Here is a 13,623-nt window from a genome sequence, read left to right as displayed (position 1 = left end):
AACCCTGAAAGTTTTACTTAAGATTACATCCATTCTAGTTTGTTCTTTCTTCGTCAAATAAAATTTGTTAACTCGAAAAGAACCAAGTATGGGTACCAACTACCCAGCCTTGATTGACAAAACAAAATAGAGTGATGGCATTATGAAATTGCAAGGATAAGGATATAATAGATATAAAAAAAGCCAAATATAAATAATACACCAACTTGCACTCCCTTTCGATCGATGTCACGCCACCCCATCAGAATTGCAAGAACAAAAGCTAATATAAGCTGAACAAAAAGAGAAAAGAAGAATGCTTCTTTAATCGATTTATGGTTTATAACAAATTGACAGCATTTTCTCTTCTTCTTTTTTGTTGTAAAAGAAACGAGAATGAAAACAAGAAATATCACCATGGCACCATGCAGGCATGTGTGGTACACCATGAAGAAGACAATAACGGGGTGGATCAGTGATCCGGGCTGCCGGAAGGCCGCGGCGACGAGGAGGTGGCGATGGCGGCGAGCTTCTGGAGGTTGAGCTTGACGACGGTGTCGGTGAACAAGCGCGTGTCCTCCTCGGTGTTGCCCTCGGGGACGTCGACGACGTAGGACTCGACGACGACGCAGTAGGGCCCCGGCGGGAACTCGATGACGGAGGTGACGGAGCGGTAGTTGCGGAGGCGGTGGTCGCCGCCGACGACGCGGAAGCTGAGGATGTGGCGGTCGTCGTCGAGGATCTCGAGGCGCTCGGTGCTGGTGGAGGCCGGGAGGCCGGAGACGACGGTGACCTCGCGGACGCTGCCGACGGTGGCGCCGTCCCCCGCCTTGAGGTCGCAGGACTTGATGAAGTGCTTGTAGCGCTGCGGGTTGGCGAAGCCGCGCACGATGGGCCACACGGCGGCGAGCGGCGCGTCCACGCGCTGTGTCACCAGCGACGTGCACGTCCCCGGCGTGCGCCCCGGGAACGCGTGGTGCGCGCGCACCACGCCCTCCAGCTCGCGCTGCTCCTGTTCCGACAGCCCCTGCCGCAGCGCGCTCTCCATGTGAGGCTCCATGTGCTTTGCCTCCTCTCACCTGCTAGCTTAGCTGCTTTCTCTCTCTCTCTCCCCCCTTGGGCGGTTTATGTAGAGTACCTTTGGGTTTAATTCGTCTCACCTTTTATGGTTGGGTTCTTCAGTTGTTTGGTGGCTTTGTTTGGCTTGGGTTCAGTTGCTGGGTTGAGCCTAATTATTACTCATATATGTGGGATTTTCCTTTTTTATTTGTGAGCATAATTATTGACGGTGATGAGCTTCTTTCCAATGGCCAAGCCAGAAAATCAAGATATTTCTGTGCGAAGAAATAGGGTGATGCTCTATGTCAAGCTAAAGAGTAAGTTTTTTAGTCGATTAATCATGATCGTAGGCTGAGTTGTTTCTTCAACATCTAGACACGCATGAGTTCAATATTGTTTCGATCTCGCGCCGACGCTGTTCCCTCACCTCACCCGCTTGCCTATGTCTCCGGCAGCTTGCTCGTCACTAAATCTGTCATTACTAGTTGATGGTTGCCCCCTTCTGTGTCTGGTGGCTTGCCCGTCGTCAGATCAGCTGTCACCGGCTGGCCTCGCGCTAATCACTCCATTTTTTATGCCCCATCACCGACGCTCTCCATCAACCATCATCCACCATCCTCGACCGGTGTCATCCCCACCGTCTGTTTCTTCTACCAAGCCAATCGTCTCCCAATAGACGAAAGCAAATTCTATAGGATCGAGTCATACAAAAGAGTTTCTTCCCTGTGATGACACGTATCCTCTCCATCTCTTTCATCTTCAGTTCAGTCGTTAGATCAGAAGATGTGTGACTGGATCAGGATCTCACAAAGATCTTACGTAGAAAGATCATGTAGAATTTACTTTTTAATAGACCCCTTGTAAGTCTAACAGAGAAAATCCCCTCCCCTTCTAAGCCAGGCAACGAAGATCCCCTCCCCAGAAAGCAAACCTCTATTGCCGAAGGGGAAAACCTCCGCCGCTAATCCATTGACTGAAATCAACCTAAATTTCAGTTATTTGAGCATTAAGAAGTATGAAAAAAATAATGTGCATTCCTCCCCACTCTCACGTCCGCTTGTTTTTTCATGTTCTTTGTATTCGAGATATCTCTATGCATTTATCGCGAAGGAGACACTTACACACACATCTCCAACACCCCCGTTCGAAAACCCAAAATCGAAACGTTTCATGTAAAGTTTGAGCAAAATCCCCGTGAAGTTTCTTTGATCCAAACAAGGTTCGAAGGCATCGACAGAAACTTGCGTTCCTGACAACATGCCTATGTGAATGGGGGCCATCAATGGTGTGATGTGCCGTCTGCAACGTTACGAGATAACGTGGGGCTACAAACCAGGTGGGGCGAGCTCGATGGAGGTGCAATTTCACGGAATCCTACGAAGTCACTGTGCATGCATGTGACACGCAGAGGAGACCTTTACCGATGATCTTCTACCGTGATGTAAGGTCGTCGTTGGCCGTGACTGTTCACGAGTACTATAGCATGGTCAGCAGGCAAACTGATGCTGACAGAGTACACACATGCAGGTATTGTAGTACAACTATCATGATAATGATACGCTTTTATGACTAGCTTATAGAAACTGCCGTATAAAACAACTGCTCTGTGTCGTAATCGTACGATTTACTTTGGTTAGTGTGTGTACTTTGGTACTATACTTGTGGGAACAACTGCAAGTGGATGCACGGGTGTTTTGGTACAAAGAGGGGTGTTGAGAAGAACACAGCAAGCACAGACACAGGCACGGCATGGGAGGTCGTCAAAAGGGAGCCGTGAGGTTTGTGGGTCACGTGAGCCCGATAGCGGCAAAGCCGAAGGCAGCCTACCTGACCTCTGGCTGACCAAATGCTAGTGTTGTTTTCGCCATGCATGATGATGGAGAAGGGCAACTCTTTCCTCACATGCCACCATCCTTTTTCAGTCAACAATCACATTCTTTTTTACTGCTAGTCCACAGTAACATTACCACATAACATTTTCCTGCTGTAAATTTCCGTGGGAGCAGTCATGCCTAGGACGCCACTCGCTTAAAGATTTTGCCAAAAATACGGGATAGAATTTGTTGGTATTCTCAGTTCACCTGTCTATTCAACAAATAAATAAAAGCTCTATCTGTCAATATCTATAGCCTTGAACCATCAATAGTGATTTTTCCTTAGAATTTGGATACGGGAAACCCACGCCAACAATCTTTTATACATTTTTTCAGTAGTAATTCTAGGTACTATTGTGACCAAGATCGGCGTGAGAAAAAATAAAAGGGTTTCCAGAAAAAAATTCTCAAAATCAAGGAAAAGTATTCTGTTTCGGTTGATGCAAAAAGGAAAACATTTGCCAGCATGGCAGGACCTACATTGAATTTGATTTGCAGGAGTAGCTTTCTATTGCATAGTGTTTGATCAGCATATCCACCATATATTTGATAGGCTGCTGACTGGCAGTTCTGCCTGCATGGCGCATACTTCCAGGACAACGACAATTTACCGATTATTTGCTGTTAATTAGTTGAATTTATACCAGTAGTTTCGAAGGGACCTCATCCCTGTGTTGGGAAAACTTCTTCCGTTCTTTGTTCAATGCAATCCCATTGCTTCACTTATACCTCCATAATAAAGATAAGCAACCCTGTCGTCGAGCTTCGACATCACCTGATGAGCAGCGAACCCTTGGTAACACTTCTGATGTTTCGCGATGCAGATGTCAATCATGGTCTTGCACATTTCATCCTCCTGATGGAACGGCTGGCTGAGAAATTCATCAACCCGCATCCACTGCACAAGGAAAGCCCAAAGAGATCATTGATAACAGTGAAAAAACTAACATGGACATCTTATTCAAAAGGGAACATATCAGTATCTTGACAAGTACCATTGCTGCTTCAATCTCCGATTCATCAATTGAGATGTCAAAGGACAATGGCTTGAGCGTGCAAAGAAAGAGTATATCTGATTTCTCAAAAGTGACTTGATGTGCGTGCCTGTATGAACAGAGGGGGAAATCACAAGTTGTTTCCTGTAAAGAAAGGCTCAGCGGAAAGGCTCACATGACTTAATTGACTTGTATTTGATATACCTGAATGCAACCACATCCAGGAAAGAAGTTTCTATCTGTAAAGTAGCCCGGAAATGTCAAAAGCATCAAGTTAAATAGCATACATTACAGTAGAACAACTCAAAAGCATGGAGAACAATATAATTACCCCAGTTTCTTCTTTAACTTCTCTTATGGCTCCAGAAAATAGGTCTTCAGACTGAATAGCAGGAAAAAAAATACACATAAATAGTAAAACCAAGTAAAATAGCTCTGACAAAGTGCAGCATATAAGCAATCTAACCAAGTATGACCTAGGTTGGCTATTGCATCATCAGTCATTTATTTTACTACGGTGTTTATGACTGGTACCTTATCGATAAAACCAGTGGGGATCTTCCAAATGCCTGAACAGCATAATGTGCATTTCCTTTCTTTTACAACAAGCACCTAAATCAGAAAAAGCATGCAATACAAACAGAAGTGTATAAACAGTTAGATTTTTCTTCAGAAAGTAATACTACTAAGGAAATGAGTACAAACCAGAATTATAATAACCTCTCTTTTGTCATTCATGACAAATGCTCCAATGCCAATTTGATGCAATGCAGTAGATGGCAAAGCAGAAGGCCCATCTGGAAGCCAGAAAGTCAGCATCACATACCCTGGTTCTGCATGATGATAGATGAACCCTGCCTGAAATAAAGATGAAGCAAATTAATCTAAGGTTAGCTGCACCAGCTCGAATTTCAGAAGTTTAGATTACACAATCCAGGGATTTTAAAATGCTGAGTCCACAAAGCACATATAATTATCAAGGAAAAAAAATGCAATTAGAGGTACCATTTTCAAACGATGCTACAGAGGGATGGTGATATCGATGAAGATGTTAATCATAGAATCAAAGCCAGATGGATGAAATGGTGCTAAGCTTTTGGCATCCTCTGTGACGAGAGGGTGCCACAAAAGCTAAAAGATATGTTCTATAGGACAGCGATTTGACCAGTGATGTTATATGGGCTAAATGTTAGCCAACTAAAAGACGACATGTCCAACAATTAAGTATAGTAGAGATACGTATGTTGCAATAGATTTGTGGCTATACAAGAAAGGATCACGCTAATTGAAAAGAAACTTGTCTAATATTGGTTGTGATGGTTTGGACATATTCAACGGAGGCCTCCAGAGTCACCTGTGCATAGCGGGATACTGAGGCACGCTGATAATGTGAAGAGAGGCAATGGTTGATCAAACCTAACATAGGAGGAGTTTGTAAAGAGAGACTTGAAGGAATGGTATCCCCAAAGAACTATTCACGGGTAGAAGCATATGGAAGTTAGCAATGCACGTGTCTGAACCATAACTTATGCATCAGTCTCCTTGTACCGTTATTGTCTTTTTACTATTACTAGTATCTTTATTATCGTTATTGTTTTCTCATCATCTTTTTAGTTGAATCTTGTAGGTTTCATCTCTAGCCTACCCCAACTTGATGAGAACAAAGGCTATAGTTGTTGTTGTAGTAGTAGTAGAGGTACCATTTTCAAACCAAAAGAACTGGAACAGTCATCAAAGGAGGAGTATTTTTTTTCCAAGAAATGCAGCACATATTCACCCTTCAGTTTATGAAATATAAAGCTCTTCAGTAAAGGTGGTGCTAAACTAAGATAAAGAAGACTATACAGTTACCATAAGATCAACTTGCCTTTATTGCAATAGGAACTAGATCAGCTTGACCTTCCAATATCTTCAACCAGACCCCTCTTTTTCCCTGAAGTATGAAACCCATCAGTCTCTTTCTACATCCACTATTTTATTCATGTGTGCACACATTACCTGTTGACTCCAGTAAGACAGTGATGACTGGAGTGATGAAGCAAATGCATTGGATGTATTTGGTAAGAAACTAGGGTTAACCACAACCCCACCATATTCATCTTCGATGGCATCCAGCACATCAATAGCCCCAAGCAATGGTGTCACAGGAATAGCTGCATGAATACCCTTGGGCAATACCTTGCCAAAGAAACATGGCGCTGTTCCAAATATTGATGATTTTAAGCAAGGCAATCTAAATGCTGAAGCTGCAAAAGTACAGTCGTGAGGGAAAAGCATGGAACCCAACAGAAATCAGTTGCACACATAAAAAAAAAGCATCATCATATACAATACTAAGTTATGAACTACGGAGACTACCAAACTCACAGAGGCTTGGAGTTTGCTAAAACAGGCAAGTAAAAAACCAAACAGGTTTTATGCATGAAAGGCATCATAAACTGTTGCTGCTTCTACTTTCCCTGATATAACATTGTCACACGCCCCCCCCCCCCCCGGCCCCAACAGAAGGTTGACTGTAGCATTGGCAGATCGTCACCTGCTGCAGGCCTGCTAAAATCAACATGTTTTGCATCTGAGATCTTTGGACGAACCAAAGAAAGATAGAACCTCGAATATGTTAAGGAGGGCACAGCAAATGCCATTGTTTTATCACTCAATGAACTTTAAGTACAAAACAATTGGCAATACTAAGAGGCCTATGTCTCTTAAATAGAACAGGGAAATTCGAATCAGTCACAGAATATATGATATGGAATCCTTTAAGTGGGGCTCTGCACTATTTTATTTCAGAGAAGACAAAAAGGTATCTACAATTTATAAATCCCATTTGAACCAGCACATAACCTTGTTAAGAGGGACTGCCCGAAAAGATGCCATATTGGCCTCCTAAATGGAATTATTTCCAGCTTTCTATATCACTAAGCTCCTACTTGATCGCAGAAAAATGAGAAAAGAATTCTAGTGTGATATGCAACTATAATGCAAAGGTAAATTCCAAAAGAATTCAAAATAAATGGGAGGAGAGTATAACTTCCAACGATAAAAATTAAGAAATACACTCCCACGTATATGGAAATGTAAACATCAGAGGCAAGTTCCACAGATAATACACCTGCAAAATGGCTCGATATAACATTCTCAAATGACAGATTTCAACTTTCAAACTAAGAATAATCAAGTTATGATTATTATAACATATGAATAAATGTAGAAATTAAATTGATTTGACACTTAATAAATGTAAAATTTTAGTTTAGTTACAACATCAACCTGAATTTTGGAAAGAAGTTTCAACTTAAATTCGAAAATTGATTTTTTTAAATCAAAATATTACATAAACAAAGAAATAGAATTCTACTGTATGAGATAACAATGTACCATTTTTAAAACAAAAATCAAAAATCAAATATATAAATTCACAGTTGACCTTTCAAATCAAATCTAAAATGAGCCTGTAACTTCTAATTATTTTTTTAAAAGAATTTCCAACATATGGCTCAAATTCAAAACTTAATACATTTAGATTCTGCAAAAGCAGGATACAAATTCTAAATCAAATAAGATATTAAAAGAAAATGCAGTTAGATATCTAGGATTGAGAAAAACAGATCATTTTGGTACCGGGAGATTTTTTAACTTTGTGGAATAACGCTCTGGCAGCTTATATGTCCAGAAAGGGCGACCATTTGGTCCATTCTAATGGCTGGGATTCTTTCAACCAAACTCTAGCTGGCCACAAATTAGAGAATTTGTGACCACAAAATGCAGTTGATCAACTTGGAGCAATATGGTGGATGCAGAATCTATATATGTTCCGTAAGCATGTGTATAATAAAAGGTTGGAGCTTCAGCATGTCAGTCTATTCCCAACTAGTGCTTTTATGCTCTTCCAAAAAGTGAAAGCACAAATTTTGAAGCAATTTGAGGGTTTGGTTTGCAACCACCCACTATTCCACTACTAAGAACATTTCTTTAGGATTTGTGCAACTCGGTTCTTGGAAGAGCATAGAAGCACCACTATCTATTCCGACATGTATTCAGTATCTACTTTTCTAGTACAGCGTTACGATTTGAGAATGCCCTTGTGGTAAGCATATGTTCCCTCGCAATGTCGTTACCTATGTGATCCAAGCAGCTGCAACCATGTCTTTTCATGCTGCTTTATTGTAAATAACCAAGGAAGAGAAATGCATGCAGTTTCTAATTTATTGATGAGGACATAGATTTATGTCCAGTCACTCTATTTAGCCCATAAAACAATGAATGCAACCAAGAAAAAGGTACCTTTCAAAAAAAAAAAAAACCACTTCATTGAATAGAGTACTCTCATTTCCAGTTTTTTTTTGTGTGTGTGTGGGGGCCTGGGGGGGGGGGGGATGGCTGCCCACTAATGCACTTATTACATTCTTTTTTTTGTCATAGAAAATTAAGAATATTTTTGGTCAGGCATCTTTTCCCACATTTTTTTTTCACTGAATAGACGATAATTTTTAGCCATGTGTGTTACTGAATCTCTCAACTAAAGTTGAACCTACACCACCAAACAGAATGCTTATGACTTCAAAACAGAAAGATTTATGATGTGTGGCTACCATTTGTTTTCAACATGAAACTTAATTCCTGACTTCATGATAACTTTAGGGACACGATCACTGAATCTGACAAACAATAACTACTATATCTTGAGAATGCTATAGCAAACAAATATTTGAATTTCGGGATCTGAAGAATTACTTATTAACTTTCTTTCAGGGTCTGAAATCTATCAGCTAGGTAGTACATCATCAGTATACGCGTTTGTAAAAATAAAAGGAAAATCTTCACACTTCAGATGATGTCAAATTGTCTAACAAATTGAAGCATATTCTTATTGTGCTCCAAAATGTTGACAGACACAGATCATATCCAACAAAAATCCATCCATATCTTTTCTTGTTGAAATGGAAAATTCTTCTCACAACTTGTGAGAATACAAGAATACAATGAATTAGTAGGTTCACAAATTGTTTGGAATATTCTTTCTTTTCAGACTGAAATTGCTTTCGAAGGAATACGGTTTGATTACTCTGGAATACCGCTTCAGTGATGACAGGCTGTGACACATACATCAAATCAATGGATACTGCCATACTGGATAGTTGAACAAGTGGCGCACTTATTCTCATAACAGCCAACTTGATATCAGACCATATGAAATTATCTAGAACAATGTTATAGAAATGCTCACTGATGGCACAGCCATTTTCCATTTTTCAAGGAGAATTTTTGCTAAGCTATTGTATTATTGTTACATCAAAATATTAAAAAGAGGTTTCAAACTATGCTAAAGCTTTTTATTGAGTCCTCCAAGTTCCAAACCAGTAGCTCTCAAAACCAGCAGAAAAAAAGAAGTACGAGACAATAGACAGTGATTACTCACGGACCAGCAAAAAAAAAAAAGTCATGAACAGCAAGAACAAGAAGGAAACATATGAAAATAATGTGATATTTATGATGTTTCGCTAAATTCATGAGACACTAGACAGTGATTACTCACGGACGAGCATCAGTATAAGCAAAACGTAGCATGTTTAGAAGTTAAGTCCAATTCTTGGGTAATTCTATTCTGAAAAGCAAACCCACAAAAACAAAACGAGTAAAATTACTCTCCTAAAAGAAAAACAACAATGTCTTTAAGCACCTTAACATTAAGCAATAACACTAGAAACATGCAGTCCTGAACCATACTATGAAAGAAAGCCTAGTACGATCACATCAGGGTGCAAGCCATACATGGTTGAAAGCTTTGTCAATCTAGTTTTTAATGCAGCGAACACTATGTCCTATGGAAATTCAAGGAGCAAGTTACAATTGTTTGAACGGGAACAGCTTGGGCATTTTCTTCCGCACACAAAAAAAAGAACCACTCAGGCTGCAAGGAAGAAGCGAAAAAAAAAGAATGACAATTTGTCTTCTTCATAATTCCCGTCCGCAGTGCGTACGTCCTTCCATCCGTCACCCACCATGTCCTTTCACCCATGACCCACCAACCTTAGTTTTTAGATGGTTCTCCCAAAAAGTGCTGGTCCAACAGTGGTTTCTCTGGCTCAACTGCAGAAAACGATCTGATAGCTAGACCAGACTGGAAAGGACTTTGGTTCTGTTTTTTCTTTTCAGTTAACCACCTCCCCCTCTGATTTTAATAACTATGAACTTAGTTACTAACTTTGAGCTTTATAAGAGAGATTCCTCACAGCTTGAATATAATCTTCTCATAAGATGTCAAAATAGCATGTTTTTACCTCTTCTCATGATATCCATGGTCCATGAATTGCTCAGAACTGAGATATAGGCAGCCATACAATACACTTGATCCTTAAATTATCATTCTGACAAGGAAGGACCACCAGTTTTGTTTTCATTAGTGATTGAGCAATCATTTAGTGACATTATAGCTTAGCAATACACTCGCAACATTGTATACATATTATGGAATCCTCAGCTCCACCTCACAGGAGGTATGAAACCGAAAGAACCAGGTTAAGTCATCATACTGGACTTACAACAAAACCTGTAGTCCGACTTGGCTTACGTAATCTTACTGTTTGCTGAGATCTACTTTCCAATCTCTCAAGTATCGAGTAAGTTATCGAGTCAGGAGTCAACCCCTGTTGCTTCAGAGTTTCATAAGTTTATGAGCTTCTGCTGCCTTCCCATGTTTCTGCAAACAATCAAGTAAAATATTATAAGTTACAATATTAGGGGCGCATCCATCTGCAATCATCTCATCAAACAAGCTGCATGCCATATCAACCTTATTGGATTTCCCAAAAGCACTCAATTAATATGCTGTAAGTGAACACATCAAGATCATATCCTTTCTCTTGCATCTCTTTGAAAAGCATGTGGGCTTCATCGAGATCTCCATTTTTCCCAAGACAGTTTATCAAAGAATTGTAGGTGATGACATCAGGCTTACAACTGCTAGCCTCCATTTCTTCAAAAAGTTCAGATGCCTTATCAACTAAGCCAACCCTACCAAAACTTGAGATCAAAATATTGTAGGTAAAAACATCAGGAACAACCCCATTAGCTTTCATCTTATCATAGAGATTGCTTATGAAAAAACACCTGTCTCAGCTTACCAAGAGCAGAAAATACCATATTGTACATTCCAATATCTGTAGCAATCCCCTTTTCAGGCACCATATGTAGTAGATCAATAGCCTCTGATGTTTTTTCTGCATTGCATAGCACCTCAAGCATTGATATAAAAGCATCCCAGTCTCCTTTTTCATGGGAACTCCACATACGACAGAATACATTATGAGCCTCACTTGCATACCCAGATTTGCAGAGTGACTTGACCAGATAAGAATAAATTGACCTGTTCAGATACTCAACCTCATCCAGCCTGTGTAGTTAGTTGTCTTTCTGTTGGCAAAACATCCAGCGTAATGCTATACGTAAATTGATTGGGCTGGCAGCCACTTTCAGTAATTTTAGAGAGCATAAAAATTACCTTGTCAACCATCTTGTTCTTACCAAGAGCCTCAATAACGGTATTATAAGCAATCAGGTTAAGAACATATCCTTTGGACACCATTTCCTCAAAAAGTGAGAAATTTAGAGGTCTTCCCAGCCTTTCCAGACATTCTGATTAGTATAGTGCATGTGTATGCATCCGGCTCACAGTGCTTTTGTTTCATATCTTCAAAGACTTGGTAAGCTTGGTCAACCTGCTTGAAACAAATTTCTAAATGTTAATGGATGATACACAATTAGTTTGAAACAAAATTTTACTGCTATAACGGATTCAATAGATGACTGATGCTACACCATCCCCTCCCATCTTCCCAAGAATCTCTAAAGAATACACCTCCCAAACAAACAAATTAACTTGTATCAAACTTTGTTCATATCAAAACAACATCCTCTTCTCTTCCAATCCCCTCATCCTTTCAGTTTTCCTAGTAGCCAACCCTCTTCATAGCCAATTTGCCATTGAGTACCTCTCCCAGTCCATACAGGGCATAATTTGGCTACGACGAGCAGTGTGACACAAGGATGGCAGCGCAGGGTAAGACTAGCAGCAGGGACGAGGATGCAGTGCAGGCCAGGCAAAGCAGTGAAGGCACAAAGTGGGGTGCATCGGACCTCCACTAGGCATAGAACTAGATTCCTATGGTGGCACGATGTTGGTTGTGGCCGAGAATGTCTGAGCACTGCGTAGTGCCAAGGGTGTGGCCAGGGTTGCCCTCTGTGCCAGTAGCTTGACATATTGGGGTCATCTGATTCTTTTTACATGTACCAAGACACTGGCAATCAGTAGTTAGTGAAATAGGTTCGGTAATGGCAGTAAAAACAACAAGCTTTCCACTAGGGGTTCCAATTCTTCCAGATATGCAAGTGCCTAATTCCAACATTAAAGTGTAGCGCGCAACACCAGAATGGCTAGCAACAATGCTTAGAAATTACAGGGACCACAAGCTGATTCATTCATATAACAACATCAACTAGTGTACCAACAGCCAAAAATCACAGGCATTGGAAGCTCGTCTTTACCTACTCTTTACAGTCTAAGTTCCACCAAATTTTATCCTCCAAATATTTTTGGTAACGTATCTCTCATACTAGTGATTACTAATGCCATGGTCAAATGATCAGAGCAAAACATACGAACAACATTTTCACATAACCATTCCTATCTCCTAAGTTAGCACAGTATCACAAACATCATGGCTAAATATATGCGAAGCATGCTCATTATCATACCATTCCTGCCTTGGCAAGTGCATCGAGCAGCATGTTATACGCAAAAATGTCCAGCTTGTATCCCTTCCTCCGCATCGCCTCATAGACCTTGAACCCCTTCCACACCTCCCTACTCCTCAAATGCGCCTGCACAACACACTTGTGGTAGTCGGCGAGGTCGTGAAGCGGGGAGGGGGAGGCCGGGGAGCGGAGGATGCGGACGGCGGCGCGGACGAGGTAGCGGCGCGGGAGCGGGTAGCCGCGCGGATCGATCAGGGTGGGGGCGGGGTGGGGTGGGGGAGACGGTGACGGTGAGGGAGGGGCCCGAGGGGGACGGCGATGCGGCCGGAGTAGGTCGTCGCCAGGCGGCGGGGCATTTTGGCCGGAGTGGATGCGGGCTGAGCACGCGGGGTGGGGGTTTGGGGGCCGCCTAAACCCGAAGGCATTTTCTCTTAGGCCATCTCCATTCACGTTTTTTCTTTCGCAAACGGATTCTCTTCTTTCAAAGCTTCGATTGTTTCTTTTCGTGGTTCTTATTATAAAAGGATTTCCATCACTATTTTATTTATTTATTTTAGAATTCTTTTTTCTTTCATTTCACAAATTTAAAAAATTATTAGAGATAGGATAAAAATAAAAAATAGAACAACTAATTAGAAAGAAAATGAATAAAATAGTTAAAATGACCTCACGTATTTCACTGACACGTGTGATTTCTGGCAATATCTAGGACCATAGGTCAGTAATCTATATAATTTGTAATATATAAAATATAATTTAGTTTTTATATAATATCTTCTCATATTCTTTTTTAATAAAAATTCTTAAAATTAAAATAATTTATTCATTTTTACTCTCTACTATCTTATATTTCGTCTCGTTACCTACTAAGATCATAAAATTAATTTTACTAATAAAAATAAATATTTTTTTTTAAAATAGCGAATAATTCGGGAGCTCCATGACGCATCCGCATATTAGTG

General features: G+C 40.6%; 2 protein-coding genes and 1 pseudogene across 6 annotated transcripts; all 3 read right to left on the bottom strand.

The window, feature by feature from the left end:
• Positions 1-268: 268 nt before the first annotated feature.
• On the bottom strand, positions 269-1,188 carry LOC133922383 (abscisic acid receptor PYL9-like). The gene has a single exon (XM_062367705.1). It carries the CDS (start codon positions 1,037-1,039, stop codon positions 452-454), a length of 588 nt encoding a protein of 195 aa, XP_062223689.1. The 5' UTR covers positions 1,040-1,188; the 3' UTR covers positions 269-451.
• Positions 1,189-3,179: 1,991 nt separating this feature from the next.
• LOC133922382 (nudix hydrolase 8-like) lies at positions 3,180-10,399 on the bottom strand. 5 transcript variants are annotated; one of them, XM_062367701.1, is made up of 9 exons: positions 10,189-10,399; positions 5,906-6,153; positions 5,771-5,840; positions 4,628-4,761; positions 4,442-4,519; positions 4,239-4,289; positions 4,112-4,146; positions 3,908-4,016; positions 3,180-3,810 (listed from the first exon to the last, which is right to left on the bottom strand). In XM_062367701.1, exons 1-9 carry the CDS (start codon positions 10,244-10,246, stop codon positions 3,613-3,615), a joined length of 981 nt encoding a protein of 326 aa, XP_062223685.1. In that variant the 5' UTR covers positions 10,247-10,399; the 3' UTR covers positions 3,180-3,612. The 5 variants fall into 5 exon arrangements, with proteins under 5 accessions (XP_062223685.1, XP_062223687.1, XP_062223688.1 ...); XM_062367703.1 differs by having other exon boundaries at positions 5,906-6,105; XM_062367704.1 differs by lacking the exon at positions 10,189-10,399 and adding an exon at positions 6,444-8,603 and having other exon boundaries at positions 4,083-4,146.
• Positions 9,457-13,160, bottom strand: LOC133922384 (pentatricopeptide repeat-containing protein At1g51965, mitochondrial-like; annotated as a pseudogene).
• Positions 13,161-13,623: the final 463 nt, after the last annotated feature.

Source organism: Phragmites australis, chromosome 6 (assembly GCF_958298935.1).
Source record: "Phragmites australis chromosome 6, lpPhrAust1.1, whole genome shotgun sequence".
NCBI classification, from domain to species: domain Eukaryota; kingdom Viridiplantae; phylum Streptophyta; class Magnoliopsida; order Poales; family Poaceae; genus Phragmites; species Phragmites australis.
Note: the sequence above shows the minus strand (reverse complement) of the source record. Positions and strands in the feature narration are given on the sequence as shown.